Source organism: Passer montanus, unplaced genomic scaffold (assembly GCF_014805655.1).
Source record: "Passer montanus isolate IOZ18808 unplaced genomic scaffold, ASM1480565v1 scaffold49, whole genome shotgun sequence".
NCBI classification, from domain to species: Eukaryota; Metazoa; Chordata; class Aves; order Passeriformes; family Passeridae; genus Passer; species Passer montanus.
The window spans coordinates 3,740,840-3,756,818 of record NW_024369818.1 but is presented as its reverse complement, the minus strand read 5'-3'; the positions used below and the strand labels follow the sequence as shown (position 1 = coordinate 3,756,818).

General features: G+C 40.9%; 1 protein-coding gene across 6 annotated transcripts in view; it reads left to right on the top strand.

Moving 5' to 3' along the window:
• The window catches only part of DACH2 (dachshund family transcription factor 2), a 245,268-nt gene extending 230,031 nt beyond the window's left edge, over positions 1-15,237 (top strand). For 2 of the 6 annotated variants that reach the window (XM_039722672.1, XM_039722670.1), the window contains exons 8-12: positions 1,408-1,553; positions 2,080-2,227; positions 3,630-3,773; positions 6,760-6,825; positions 14,359-15,237. In XM_039722672.1, the coding sequence (XP_039578606.1) occupies positions 1,408-1,553; positions 2,080-2,227; positions 3,630-3,773; positions 6,760-6,825; positions 14,359-14,396 (542 nt within the window). In that variant the 3' untranslated portion in view covers positions 14,397-15,237. Of the gene's footprint in view, positions 1-1,407; positions 1,554-2,079; positions 2,228-3,629; positions 3,774-6,759; positions 6,831-14,358 lie in introns of all 6 variants that reach the window. The other 4 variants (XM_039722669.1, XM_039722668.1, XM_039722673.1 and 1 more) reach the window with 3 other exon arrangements.
• The last annotated feature ends 742 nt before the right edge of the window (positions 15,238-15,979 follow it).

Sequence of the window (15,979 nt, the reverse complement as noted above, 5' to 3'; positions counted from 1 at the left end):
CATTAGGAAGATGTTCCATTTAATGAACTCACAGAGCAAAGACAAAATACTCCCAAACCAGAGATTTCAAAGAATACTTGAATACTGCTAATGTTCCTGCTTTGTTGTCAGGTGGATGCAAAAAGTGCAGCTCAGTGGAGGCTCCTGGAGTCTGTTACACCAGAAAACAGGACTGCAGTGGAGACACCCTGGGTTAATTAGTTGTCAGATTCTTTTTAAGTTGTTTATTCCTTAAAAACAGGAGTGGGAGACAGAGACCTTTTGAATATGGTGTGGTCTAATTGTAAATTCAGGCTTTAATATGACCAAGACACTTGACAGATGAAACTCTGGGGGCTGGCTGTGCAGCTGCCCTGGGCGAGCACTGGCATCAGGAGCTCATGGCCAAGGCAGGGATCACAGGCTGCACTAAAAGGGAGGTGCTGAGCAGACACTTGTCGTGATTTCTGCAAGTGCAGGATCATTATACATATATATATATATATATAGAGGGAGAGAGAGAGAGAGAGAGAGAGACTGGAATATTGCACAGAAGTATTTTTTTAGCATTTCACAGTGAAAGAATTGTACAAAGTTTGGCTTCAGACAGAGCTAGATTTTAATTGTGTGGTTTTCAGCAATTAAAATGAATACGTGGGAAGAAGTACTCACAGGGATCTGAGAAAAGGAGCTACACTACTGTCCTAAAAGATCCTTCAGTTATTCTGTTCAAAAACGGGAGTTCATTGGTGATAGTACCAATTCCTCACCAAATTCAAGGGATTCTATAAAAAAACCCCCAATTTCTGACATTGTTTCTTTCTGGATACACATTTCTGCTGTCTGTGCACAGCTTGATCTATACCCACACCAGGTATTTGCAAGGAGTGAAGGGGGAAGCTGCCAGGCCCCAGTTTGCTCTCTGCAGGAGATGCTCCACTTCCAAGCAGTGCTGGCAGAGGGGATGGATGACTCAGTGGAGATTATTTACTGCTGAGCACAGGAAGGGGAAAGGTAAAGGAGTAAAGAGATGTGATACATTCCTTGATTAGAATTTTGCCAAGGTTATCGCAACAAAAAACGCACATCACAGAATGGCAAACATGATAGAATGAAGACAGGTCATTCAGGTTTAATGAACTGCGTAATACTGTTATAATTCTGTGGTATAATTCTGTAGAATTTGAGCTATAATAGTCTGTACTCCATTACAGCTGTGTTATAGTCTCAGTGTATTGATTATTGTTCTGTTCTATTTTGCCAGCTTGCCTTGGCAGCAGTCCCAGCTACCCAAAGACTGAACCAATGTTGATTTTACTAACGCACTTGTATTTTGACTTCCAGATAAAAAAAATGCTAGTTGCTAGAAATTACAGTCACCTATATTTCCAATGCTTTCTGATGTCGCTTTTAAACCTATCTTTACAGAAGAGGTCCAAATTGCCATTCCAATAATGAAACCAACCTTAGATAAAGTCCAACTGGCTGGACAGGCCTTGCCTCCTGGATTTCCGGCGCCATTTCTTTTTGCTGATGGTCTTTCATCAGTAGAAACACTATTAACCAACATTCAGGTAAATTCTTCTCTACAGGGCCAGATTATGTCATGATATCTAACATGTGTTTCTTTTGCACTCTTAAAAAAGTTTCAGAAACTATTTTGTATTTGTAGTTTCTCATCTCTTTAATTTAATGTTGTGCTTAGGTTTTTTCTCTCCCTGGCGTTATCAGTCATGGAAGAGTTTCATACATTGTATATTTGACTTAATAATTGGCAATAATTCAATAACTCATGTTGAAATTCACCATTCTCATTATTCCTATAGTGCTTCTCTCTGCAGTTACTGAGGTGAGCAGAGATATGGCACTGTGTGTGTAACCAAATTAGCCAAAGCTGTACTGAATTATTCCATGCCACAAAATTCCTCATATTTTACTCCAGCATTAGCTACTTCCAGTGCCCAGTTGTGTTTCAGGTCTGTAGGTTCCTGCTTCTAATCTTTCTGTTTTCCTAGAGGGTGTAAAAGAAACAAGTGGATGAATTTTGTCACTGCTGAAAGAAGATGGTGTTTTCAGGTCTTGCATTTGTGTGTGTTTTAGGGCCTGCTGAAAGTGGCTGTGGACAATGCAAGAGTCCAGGAAAAGCAGATACAGCAGGAAAAGAAAGAGTTAAAGATGGAGCTTTGTAGAGAGCGAGAGCTACGAGAGAGCTTGGAAAGGCAACTCACAGCTGAGCTGCAAAGCAGAGGTGAGTGAGTGAAACATGGAGTTTAGGTGTCTGTGAAATGTGTAACCCTTTGGCATTTCCAGCTGGAGCTGTCGAGGGCTCGGAGTTAACTGCCATTCATACTGGGGTAGTGCAGCAGTGGACCTGTCCTGGTAATGAAAGATTCAGATCTCCTAGAACCACAATGAAGCACAGGTTTCTGTAAGCAGAAGGAACAGTGGCTGAAGGATTATTACCTGTAGGGCAACCAGCCCCAGAGAGTTTTGGCAGGTTCTGAGGAGGGAAGCTGGGGCAGTTCCGTGGCTTCCAGGTGTATTGGCATCACTCTGCCCAGGTATTCCCAGCCTGATTTCTTCATTTGACAGCTTTAATTTCTTTTTGTTTCTGCTGTTATCCTCCAAGCATCATCAGTCCTACTGTGAGAAAGACATGGCTTTAATTTGGGTATTTAGGTGATTTTTGTCATTACTTCCCTAGCCCACATTTCTGCAGCTTCTGTGCTGCAGTTTGTTTATAGAGAACTGAACTGCTGTTCAGTTTGTCTTATAGAGAACTTCATCACAACACAATAGACCTGTGAGAAATTGTCTGCCCAAGTGCAAGATCTGAAGCAAATAATTCTAGGTATTTTTTTTGCATCAGGAGATTGAGGTGCAGTAGCACACCCCAAATGGGGTCTTCTGAGACAAAACCATGACTGGTTAGAAGCTTTTGATAATAATAGGCAATTAAATTGGTAAATCTGAATTTCTCGCTGTGCTGTTGCAAAGGAGGCAGTATTAGTATTCCTTTTAAAATTCAGATCTGCATCTGAAGGAAAGGAGCAGCACTTCATGTGCCAAAAGCTACTTCTAGATTACACCCATGAAATCAGAAAGATAAGACTAGATAAGACCAAAAGTGTAGGTGCCAAATCCTATCTTCCTGTGCTTTTTGAATGGAAATTGTGTTTGTGGAACTTTCTGCAGTGCCAGGTCTCACTAAGAGGCACCAAAGGGCACCTGTCAGCTGAGTTGTGAAGGGTCAGTAAATCCTGCAGAAGCTGTTAAATGGCAGTGGGTATCCAGAAATGTTGCATCACCCAGGTGTGATGGAGCTGTGTATTTCTGTAAAACAAAGTTTAGCTCCTAGGACAGCACAGCATGCCCCTCCTGAATCCCAGCTAATTCACCAAAAACTTCAAGTCATTCACAGACTTTGATAGCTCCTGACTTGTGAGAGAATTTCACCAATAATCAGCATCCTCAGAATTGTTTGTCTTTCAGGTCACCACCACATGTGTATCTGTATTGTCACAGGGGTCTTGAGCTAGAATGCACCTTTGGATACTGAACATATTCTGAACATAAACTAATTTCTTACTGTCTCCATCATCTGGTAATTGTGCCCTGACAACCATTCTTACGCTGTATTTACATTTCAGCCACAATTCAAAAACGCTTGAAGAAAGAGAAGAAGGCGAAGAGAAAATTGCAGGAAGCTTTGGAATTTGAATCCAAGAGAAGAGAACAAGTGGAACAGGCTCTGAAACAGGCCACATCAGGTGACGGTCTCAGGATGTTAAATGGTAATGTCTTAGTTGGCCTTTCAGAGTCAGCTTAAAATGATGTTTGATTGAGTGAGAAAAAAAAAATCAGATGATGCACAGAGCAAATTTCAGAATAAACCCCCACAATTCTTTCCTGAAATAATGAAAAATCTATTTCAGGCTATGTGCTCTGGGTCGAGAATTAAAAAAATAAATAAGTCTGCAACTAGAGAAACAGACAGAGCAGTTTACACAGAGATGACAAGAAATGCTGAATATATTACAGAGAAATCTGTTACAGTGCCAGCTAAGACAATGTGAAATTTGGTTCCTATAAGGTTCTGTGAACTCTTCTCTCCCAGCAGATTCATTTTTAGAACTGCTGAGCTTCATTTCAAAAGCCGTTTGGCTGAAGTTTGCTCAGCCTCAGGACCTATTAAGTTTGTTAAATATGTATCAGCTTTCAGAGCTGACTGGGTTTTGAACACTTCCCAAATATTCCTGTGAAACAAAAGCAAATCAGTTCATCTCCTAAACAGTGATTAAGTTCTGGCTACCAGGAGGATTTGCCTTTTGTGCTTAAGATGATTCTGGCCAAACTTCAGAGCTTTGGTTTGAACATCTAAGACTGAACCTAGCTGAGATTTAATTCATTTCAGGTTCTGCTGCTAAGGTTTAGTCTGTGCATCCCTACCTGGAGTCTGTGCAGAGGCTCAGCAGTCAGAGTGATGTTCAGTCCCTGCTGCATTCAGGTGTCCTGTGGTGTGTTAATTTGTGCTGCCTGCTTTGGGCACTGCTAGAGACTGCAGAGTGCAAAAACTGCCTGACTGCTGAGCAAAAATAATGAATTTGGCTTGTCTGGAGTTCTCAGCTGTGAGAGCTGCCCACACTGTTGTCTAAAGCCAGGGCAGGGCTGCGTGTGTGCCCTGGCATGGCAGGAGATGGGAGCTGTGATTTCTCTGGGGCACCCAAGGCACATAAACTCTGTGAGTACGAGAGCAGCATCTCTGAGAGGCATCTCTCATCTGCTGCTCACAGCCCTGCACATCCTGCAAGCAGGGACTGGCTGCTGTCCCTGGAGCACTGGCAGTGCCCAGGGGCATCCAGGTGTGGATTCACAGCCGGGGTGTCCCACACTGGGGTGGGGGACAGTGACCAGGGACAGCAAAAAACCTTCTCCACTCCTGCGCTGGATCAGACAAATGCCCAGACTGGATCCCACGGACAGAACCAGCACCTAGAGAGGAATGTCAGAAAAAGCCTAAAATCCTGATGTGCTGCAAGGTCACTCCCCAGGGTGCTGCAGGGAAGCACCTGCTGCTCACACACCAGCCAGCAGCACCCAGCAGCTCTGGAAGCCACAAATCCAGAGGTTCCACCCTTCCAGCAGTGTGATTAACACACCTTTACATCTGCTGGTGTGGGCCTGGCTGCAGCAGTTTGATTTGCAGGCACACTCAGGTAGGCATATATATGTTAGTGCCTGCAAGAAGCTGATATTTACATGCTAATCTGATTGCACATGCAAATCAGGTAGCTCATTAGCATCTTAATCCACAATTTAATTGCAGGTACAATTTTATGACAACAAAATGTGAAGGGCTATTCTGAGTATTTTTAATTTAAGTCTGACAGTCTGTCTCATTTAACAGATGCTGTTATTAGTTACAGATGACTTTGTCATTTTCGGTATATGCAACGTGTACTCTGAAGGGTTTGAGAAGAAAGAACCTTTTCAGATTGATAGGTCAGTGCCCTGCACTTGCCTTCAGAACAGGAATCTGAGTAAGGGAAACCCTGCAGAATAGCAGTCACTTGCAATTTTGTAAGAAAAAAATGTATATGTGAAAATAGTGCTTTTTTATCACATATGCATTTATAGAGCTATATATGCACACATGACATGTGTTTAATTTACACATTTATTGCTGAGCTATTGCTCTCCTGTAAGGACTGTACTTCTCAGGGCTGCCCTGCTTTCACTCAGGGCTCAGTTCCTGCAGGGTCACCAGCAAAGCATCACCTCTGTGACAGATCCTAACACTCAGCTAAAGGGATCTGTGAAAGCAACAGTGCAGTTATTCCCTGTTTGAGAAAGTCCAGAACAGGCTTTTGCACAGAAAAACCCCAAACTGTATACACAGCTTCCTTTCAGGTGTGGGTTTTTCCTTCCTGTATTTTCTAAGGGCTGTGTGATAAGGGAAGCAGATGTTTCTCCAGGATTTGAGGTGCCATGGATTCAAATCACATCCCCTTCATGCTAATCCTTGTTGGCACAAGGTGGATCGTGGCATCTGTTCCTGTAACACCCTGGGGTGTTGGAGCCCCCGCCCCCACCCCAAGGACTGTGCAGACACAGGGATCACCAACATGAAATTAAACAGGTCCAGAGTGAGTGTCATGAGACTCCTTCTCAACTTGGAAAAAAAAAAAGCACAGTCCTCTTTGGAAAGCTCTTCTCGGAGATCTGGAAATACTTCACATAATATGACAGCTGTAATTTGGGTTTGGGTGGTAACACATGCTCACACATCCCAGGCTGGGGTTGGAAATGCAATTTGCACAGTTCTTATCTGTAACATGCACTCACACAAACTGATACACACACCCCAAAACTGTTGCCTGAAACTGGCTATATTCTTCAACTCTGTAATTTGGAGGTACTTGGCTATATACAAGAGTCAATGTAGTTTAATATTATCACAGTTTAATTTCAACTTTTATTTTTCATGTGTCAGATGCCCTCATTCTCCAAGAGGATTTTGCAGACATATTAATACCACGTGTTGGTTATTATCTGACCGTCAGACAAATGTGAAGCACGTTAAAAATAATTCACTGTGAGACCAGTAATGTTTGCACATTTTGGAAACAATTTACTACTGAAAATTCTATGAGGACCAAATGTTTTATGCAAGACCATGTTAACTTGGAGAGCACCCTTGTTTGCTATAAATATTTTTCTAAAGATGCCTGAGAGAGGGTCAAAGGGGAATGCATTAATCTTCAGTCTCCCATCTTTCAGATGCTGGAATCCCAGATATGGAAATAGAACACAACGGAACCCAACATGACAGTGCAGCCATGCAAGGTGCAGTATGTACCACAGCTCCTCACTTTTCTGCTTGTCTTTAAAAATTAGGTTAAATAATTTTATATCTGTTTTCATGCTTTTAGATAAATAGAAATTACAGAACTTCAGTTTGTTTTCCTGTTTTATACAGAAAACCTTTGTAAGAGCAAAGATCAAGAATTAACTTTACAAGATCAGAAATTAACTTTAAGTAGAGGTGATATTTAGCTGAGGTGATTTAGAGGTGCTGTTTGTTCTAAAACTGATATTTATCTACTAAGACATATGCCCTTAGTTCAAAAGGGGTTTTACATATGATTTGTCATTTGAAATATTTTACGTCTGGTCTTTACCTACCTATCAAGATCGCAGATGTTTTCAAAAAATGCATGAACTGTAAATGAAAAAGAGCCATGTTCACATTGTGGGCAGCTATCTGGTGCTACTTTTTCTTCACTGTGTAACTTACACTGTGAGTGTAAGTGCAGCAGCTCCAGGTATGGTCTGAGTGCTTCCCAAAGAGCAGGAAATGAGTTCTGGCTGCAGGTCTGGGACGTGAGGAGTTGTGAAATCCTCCTTTGGGGGAGCTGGGACACAGGGATATTCCCCAGGGATTGTCCCATTCCTCTTGGAAGCCTCTCTGAGCCACACAGAAAATCCACAGTCACCTGTTATAAAATCTGCTCTGAGCAACTTGAGCATTGAAGCTCTCTGATGAAAGTCCAACTTGTAGAGTTTTTTTTCCCATCAGTCCTGTGCCATGTTCATTCCAGACAATTCAATTCTGTGCTGGCAGCCTGGAGACAGCTGCCTCTTCCACAGAACTGGTGCTTCTTAGAGCAATCCCAGCCTTTCCCCTGCTTCATGGAATGGTAATGTGCAGAAATCCCCTGTGCTGAGGTAACTGCAGGCACTTTGTGCAGACAGGAGAGGGGCTGCAGTGCACTTAGAGACACAAACCTCACTTGAGCATTTCTCTTCAGCTGGGGAAGGTTTGACTTGCATACCTCTGGTATGCATCTGTCGTCCATCTGTCATCCTTACAGAAAAGCTTTCAAATATTTTTACTGCTGTCTCTTCTTGTGATTTTAGATTCATATGCTGTGTATTACAGAGAAGGAGAATCACAGCTTTATTGTAATGCAGATATATACATCTGACATATGTGTGTGTATATATATGTGCACATATAATGAGAGCTGTGCTCTAAATATTGCAATTGGAAAATTACTGCTGCCAGAAATAGTCAAAATATTGGATGAGCACTTGGGACACATGTATTTAAATTCAATGAGCAAAATGTTCCTTGCATTTCTGATCTGTTCATGGTACCTGCTGAGAGGGATGCTCAGTGCTCTTCCAGACAGCTCTGAGAGTCAAAAGTGCATCTGGGCAGACTGGTAAGGAAGAGAAAGATAATTTCACTTTTCAGTTGAAGAAAAACCATGACACTTGGCTCAAATGTGTCTTTACATCAAAAATGATCACAAATACTGTGAGGAAAGTGATGCACAGCCACTTCCAACGACCATTTACTTGCCTGAAGGAATCAAGAGAAGTTTCTTATGTTACCTGTAGTTTATTAATACACAAAAGCCTTGTGATTTTTATAATTTTCATTTCACGTAGAGTTTTTTCAGCTTTCATTTTAATTTGATCCTGACTACATCATCCCTTCAGTTATGAGAGGCTTTGGCTCAGGAAGATTTTATTAAGCATGGCCAAAGGGAGAGCTGGATATTCCCTGTGTTCAGTGTCCCTGGGCTCAGTGGGAGCAGGACATGGCCTGAGCAGCAGGAGCTGCAGCCCTGTCCTGTCCCAGCCATTCCTTTCCCTTTTCTGCCCTGCTGGCTCTGACCTCCCTGGCATGGTAATCCTGCAGGTATGGAGACGTGAGCTGAGCCACTTGGTCACTAAACACTCTCAGCTGATAAAAAGCTCTGGAGAGCTCTCTGCAGAGCTTGTTTAGATTTCAAAGTGTTCCTGTCCTGTAGCACCATCTCTTTCATTTTTATTTATGCTGATACTGTAATAACTTTTTATTCCCTTTCCCTTTGATAACAGTTCGTGTCCCTGACAGCTCCTATTGCTGCTGAGCTCTGACAATTCAAGCACACTCCCTCACTGCCCAGTCATTTGCTGCCTTTGTTTTTTGGGCCCTGGGAGGAGGAAGGGGCAAAACACATGTCCCTAATACAAAGCTGTTTCCAGGCTTCCAAAATCTCTGTCAGTTGCTCGGAAAAAAAGCTTTAGCATCAATACAGAGCTTTCTTTTTCTGTTGTCAATAGCTCTGCTGGACAGAAATCTATCATTCACACAGTGCTTTTCCTTTGAAATTCAATTAGTTCCACTGCCAGTATCTCCTTAAGAGGGTTTAAAGGAAAATTACAGAACTACTGCACAGCCACCTTTCACAGTGATTAAGTCATATCATATTTTATGCTCATTTCTTAAAATGATTTTATTAACACAAGCTGTTCATGTACTGTGTTTCTGATCTGCATTATAAATCTTTTCCATTTAGTTGACTCATTTTCCCTCTGCTTTGTATATTAATTGAACAGAAATTTCATGCAGATGAGACTTAAAACTTTTTTGAGCTTTACAGTCTAATGCCTCCATCCTCCATATCCCAGATGTAGCTCAGAGCTGGAGCTGGGAGGTTTTTAGCTGGCAGAGGAGATCAGAGCAGGTGATGAGCACTCAGACACCCTTCTGCTCCTCCTTCCACCACTCACTCCTGGGCCAGCACCACAGTGCATCAACCATTTCATCAGCCAATCTCCCTTCCACATAAAATAAACATACTGGGTGTCATTAAGTGCACCTTCAGATCAATGATTTTTGCAAATGACATTCAAGTACCATTCGAGTAGTGCATTTTTGCTGATAAAAGCAAATTAAATTAGCACAACTACAAGTGTGCTGATAAAAACTAAAACCGAACAGCAGCACCATTAGCTAACAAAGTAATATTTTCTCTTTACTGCTTTCTGCCATTTAGTTATTATCCTATTGGAAATCTAATTATAATCCTTTTACTCCCTAGTCAAACTTCACAGTTTTTGCAAGCTTAGCACTGACAAGTGATTTCATTACATTTGATTGCCCGCGCCCAGATTGACTTAACTTCACTCCGAGACCTAAAAGCCCTCTCAGTTTCTCAGATTCCCTGTTTGCACATTACAGCAACAGCTCCTTTAATTAATTAGCATGAACAGCAGTAACATGAACTGCTGAACAGAAAATAACATCATTTTATGATCGCAGGGAGACTTCTCCTTTTGCATGTTTATACCTTAGTTAACTTTTGTATTACAATATTTCATTGTTAGGGGAGAGAGGAACAATCAGCAAAGCAATGTTAGCTTAAAATCTTAAAAAGTAGATGCTACAGTAATACTTGATAACAACAATTTACAAAAAAATAAAATTTCAGGAAGGAGGCAGCAGCATAGGCAGGCAGGCTTTCCTGAGGTGAAAATGTACTTCACTGTGCCTGCAACAGGAGGGTGACCCAGGGCTGCTGCTGCTGCTTTTGTTTGTGACATAACCTGGCAGAGATTCGGCACAAAAACTCTGGGGTTACCGTGAATAACATTTTATTTTTATCTAACATGTGAATAACATTTTGTTTATTTGTCAAAGATGAGGGACTGGTGTAGTTTGGAATGCATTTTGGGGTTTATCATGGACTGGACTTCAGTTCATTGGTGTTCTGACCTAACCAGAATTCTCAAACCCAAGATGCTTTGAGTCTTAGGCCTGTTGTTCTTCCTCCTGCTCAAGCTGTGTGCTCTCCCTAGAGCGTGTCCTGCTCTGGAGGCTGTGAATTATTAAACTCCTGGTAGCTGCCTCGTGCTGTGTCACTGCAGAGTTCCCAGAAAAGCTCTCTCAAAGCTCCTTGCAGTTACCAGACTGTCACTCCATGCCCACACGGCCACGTGCAGCTCAGAGCTACCCCACAGGGGCTCACCAGGAGCTGGCTTTACAGGGGCTCACTAGAAATCCTGGGCTTAGTTCAAGTTTTTTTAACTCTCTTAACACAGATGAGGAAATACTTGACAGGGTCAAGTCAGATGCCTTACACACAAAATAAAAGGGGAAGAAACTCCTGCCCAGCAGCTCTGTGGGTGAGCCGCCCTGCAGGGTCTGGCACCATGTTCCTGAGGGAAGGAGAGGTTTTGGTGCCAATCCCAAGGGATGCCCTGGGCTCAGCCAGCTCGAGATATCAGAGAGGGAACCTCTGATATCATATCTGCACCTCTGCAGGGCTGGAGAGAGGCCATGGTAAAGTGGGAGAGGTGAAAACAAACCAACCCAGATTGGTACTGCTGCTCACACAACCAGCATTTATTGACCATGTTCTTTCTGGGTCAAGAGGGAGCTGAGCCCTGCTCTCTCACTACTCAGTTTGAAGAATATTTGCAGATAAAAGAGAAGTTTTGCTGGACAACTAATAATCAGGCAAAGAAGTAACTCTTACTTGTCGTTCAGCTGAATGATCAGCCCAGATCCATCTTCTTTTCATGGCAGTGAAGGGATTCTTTGCTGAGTTTTGGTCATTGCTCTGGTCCTTACCCACAAGCAGGGCCTGGATTCATTCCCCTTCCAGGCAGGCAGCACTCCTGTCTGCCAAGGGCTGTAGGGAAAGAGGGGTTTTCTGTGGGATGTGATCCTTTGGAGGAGCAAACTCGTTTTGTCTGATTTTTTTCTTTGTACAAAGTAAGACACTGGTTCAAACTAATTAGCCCTAGCTTTGCAAGTTAATTTATTGTTACAGCATTGCATTTCCCATGTGTTGCTTCCTCCAAAGCAGAGCTTGGCTCTGATCTAACTGAGGTGCTGTTTACCCAGCCTGAGGAGGGTGGAGAGCTCATCTCCTGTGCAGTTGGCACTTGTTTTGTTTTAAAGTAGTTTAGGGAAATAAAGCTAAATTCCAAATTTAAACCAGAGATCTTACAAAGTATTCAGAGATGTGGAATAAAAAAAAAATTAAACATGACTAAATATGGAGATGATGATTATTGCCTTTGTATTTGTCCTTTATGCACCCATTAAAACCATGGAAGAAAAAGGTAAAGAATGATATTGTGGCTAAGAAGAGTGCAAGAGCTGCACCTACCCTGGGCTAACAACTCAGGGAAGAGAATGCTGTCCTGAGGGAAAATTCCAGTTATTAACACAGACTCTGGCACACCAAGAAACTCAGAGATCTTTACTTGTCTTATACATTGTGAAGGGGAAAAAAACCTTCCTTTCTAAATGTCTTGCTTATTAAGCCAGTCATGCATTGCTCTGTAGGCTGTAAAGCAGTGTAACATGCACAGGGGGCTCATAAGCATATTTAGTGTTAGGGAATATCATTTATACAGTTTTTATATTGTCAGTATTACCCCTAGAGAATGAGATTAGGCTTTAAACTACTGTAAATCTACGCTTTTGCTCACCTTTGTATAATTTCGTTTTTTAATAGAATGAAGCCCACATAAATGAATATTTGATTAAGGGATAAACCTGATAAAAGAATACATTTATTGCACACAGATTTATTCAAATCTTTGCTATATAATACAGTAAAGTGCTATAAAATGGTCTGTAGCTTGCAGTCAGCTGCACTGAGGAGATGGTGAATATTCTCCAGAAAAGATTAATTTGACAACATCACATTGTCTTTCCTGTGTAAGTGGGGGCACAGCTGCTCCCAACACGTTAATTCCTCAGAGGTGGTTGCTGTGTGACGTGGTTAATGCCATGAAATTCAGTTTATTGCACAGCAACAAAAAAAGTATTTTAATTTCTGGAGAATAATTGAGGGTGTTATAAAAAAGGAAATATTTAACTGTGCACTTTCTGTTCACTGATCAATGATGTCTCCTGGGTGGCTGCACTGGGCTTGTGCTGTGGCATTTACTTTTCTCTCTTATGGGTGTTCCAGACACCTCCATTGAACTTTCCTTGAGAAATAAAGAGGATTGGAAGGAAATACAGAAACCTGTTCCAAAGTTTGGTTAGCCCACAGTACCCTCAATGTCCTTATCTTACCTTAATTTAAAAAATAATACTCACAATTTAATAAGAACATAAAGAACAGCCTCCACTAGGAAGAAGCCATGTACAGCTTCCTAATGATCATGAGAAAAAGGAAAAAAAAACCCCAAACCACAAATAAACCCCACAGTGCTCAATCCTTGCATTTCTGCTGAACCCCCCAGGCTTTAGTAATTCCCCACCAGGTTTAAAACAAGAATTTTCATCAGCCAATGGCCTGAAACTAATTTTAGTTCTTTCTTTGGAGGCTCCCAAACATCCCTCTGGAATTGTTATGTCCCTGGCTCTTGTGATCTTTATTTGTGCTTACATCCAAAATACGTATTAAATCATCTCAGTTTGGAGAGTCTGCGCCTCCTTAAAACCACAAAACATTCAATTACTAATTAGCTGTTTCCTGTTCCTAATGAAGTGAACATGTCGGATTTGGATTAAAATTCAGCTACTGCTCTCCTCTGTTTATGGTTCCAGATGTTTTTGTTTTATCTAGGAGGTTACTTTGACAGCTACTGCTAAATGATAAATCACTCATATTATAGCTGAAATGCATTTTGAAATTGAAATGTGGCAAACTTGGAGATTGCTCCAAGGATCAGTGTCAGTTTGCAGGTCAATACTTGTTCGTTCCTCAGGAGTGCTCGGTATTGGCGTATGTAAAACAGTAATGGGAGAGATGTCAACATTATACAAAATGCTGCTCCATATTATCATTTTGCTATCATCTTCCAGATCAGTTCTTGCAGATTTAGCTGGGTGGATTCATGATTCATTGTATAATGAGCAGGAATATGGATTCTTGTTAGCTTCAGTTTCTGTGGGCATTTCAATATTTATTTTTTCTCTGTGCTTAAAGTTGCTTAATGTGAAAAATCACAGTTGATAGGTACTATAACTAGGAATATTTTTATGAAGTGATTTTCTGCTTCGTTCTCTAAATAAAGAAATAGAATTTTAAGAGAAATGTGGTGGTTTCTGAATGAAAGAACAGTTTTCCAAGAACAGATCCTGATTTACATTTTCTGAAAGCAGTGCAGTTTTAACACCCTGATCCCTGGCAGGTTTTGTGCAGTGACAAGGGTGTGTGGTAAAGCTGGTGCCTTGTCCCTGGGTCTGTCCCAGGGAGGCAGCAATCCAGCATGGGCTGCCTTTGGGAGAAAAGGACTGTTGGATTAAAAAAAAATGCCTTACAGGAATAAAATCCAAATCAGAGTGTTTGCAGCCTGTCCTGAGCTAGTGCTGGCAAACACCAGGGCAGGTGGTGGTGGGTCTGTGTCCTTTCTGGGGGCTTGGCCAGGTGTTGTCACCCAGTGCCTCCTTTTCCTACACAAAACGTGCCCACGTGATGGACAGTTTAGTTTATGTCACTTTTAGATCTGCTCATTTGGCTTGAGGAGGAAAAAAAAGATCCACAACCAAGTGAAGAACCCACCTAAGTGTCAGTAATTAATAAATGGTCAGCTGTGTAATTGACTTGTTTCTTTTTTTTTGTTTCCCTCCAGAAAACAGAACATACATCAAGCCGACCATTATGTACTGAAGGAACCACCTATTGCTGAAAAATGTATAATGACCACTATTTGAAGACTATCTAGTTCCTGAGAAATGTCCCTTCCAACCTTTGATGCCTTCAGTACTGTGTGAGGAACAGGATTTGTAGCATGAAACTTGAAGGACAATTTCAAGCAATTTACTGTTGCTGCATTGAAAACTGCCGTATTAAGAAATACTGAGACTTTTTACAAGCTTACCATACCAAACCAAGCCTGTCACAACAGATCATTTTTAGGTCCCTGGAGATAGAAAGGAGTTTTAGTATTTTTAAGCACATACATCAATTATTTCCCCTCCCCATCCCGCCCCAAAAAAGAACTTTTTTTTTTTCCTTAGGAGGTGGCTATTACAGAATAGCAATGGCACAATGAATTTAAGCCACAATGGTCCTCACTGGCTGTACATCATACAAGTCCAGTTTATCACTGAAACTGTTCAACATGGAGCTGTTTCGATTGTGTTTATAAATTAAGCTTTGTTTACTGAAGCAGATACTCGATATATATTACGTTTTAAAAAGAAATGTGTGTACATTTTTTAAAAGAACGATGTAAAAATTGTCCTTTCATTAGATGACCAATTCAAAAGTGTGAGCTAAACCCTAATAGCTGATGTAATATGAGGATTATAATTGATGCTTTTTTTTTAATGCTCAGTTCAGCTTGGCTTTTGGTCTTTTAAGATGGAAAAATGAATATGCAGTAGAGTGTTAGATAATGGAAACTTTTAAGTATGGTTTCTCTGTTGTACCATATTAAGTTAAAGTACACATTCTTTGTTAAAAATGTTCTTGCTAAAAATACAGTATTAAAAAGTTTTTTGTTTGACTTTGGAAATCTTTTAAGATTTTTTTTGGACTGTGAATTCCCATAGTAACTGTACTAATGCAAACCAGCATTTTGCACTATTAAAAATACTTGAAGAAATGACTTAATAAAGAGGGTGGGTTGGTATTAAACATTTTCCTAATTATTGTATGCTCCAGATTCTGAAGTTTGAAAACTGAAAACAGCTGAAAGCTTCCCTTCTCAAAACATGGCACTGAAGGCTGGTTTGAGTCAGGTGGAATTAAGTGATCACCTGTTCCCTCTTTATTTTAATTCCTGGGTCAAAGGCACAGTGCTTATTTCCTTGCAAACTCCTGTTTATGTACACATGTTTGCACACACATGCCCTGAATATAAATCACTGTCACTTAAAAACAAAAAAGACCTTTAAATAGATCTACAGGGAATATATTCCCTATGATTGTGTTTACTTCTGGCTACATCTAAATGTAATGTTCACAATTTATTTCATTGTTAGCACTGCATTTTTTTCTCATTAGCAGAATTTTGTAAATAGACTCTTCAGAATAGAATCACCTGATTTTTTTTTGTTCCTAAAAGAAATGTTTATTTTAACCAGTGTTAGTTCAAGAAAACATGTTGCCCTCTGTTCTACAGGTTATCAAGTGATTTACCAGAATATTCTTCCAATGTACAAATTGTGTTTGTTCCATATTATTTTTATAGCAGCTGTTCTAATAACTGCATTAATCATGCTGCCATTGATCAAACCATCAAAAAT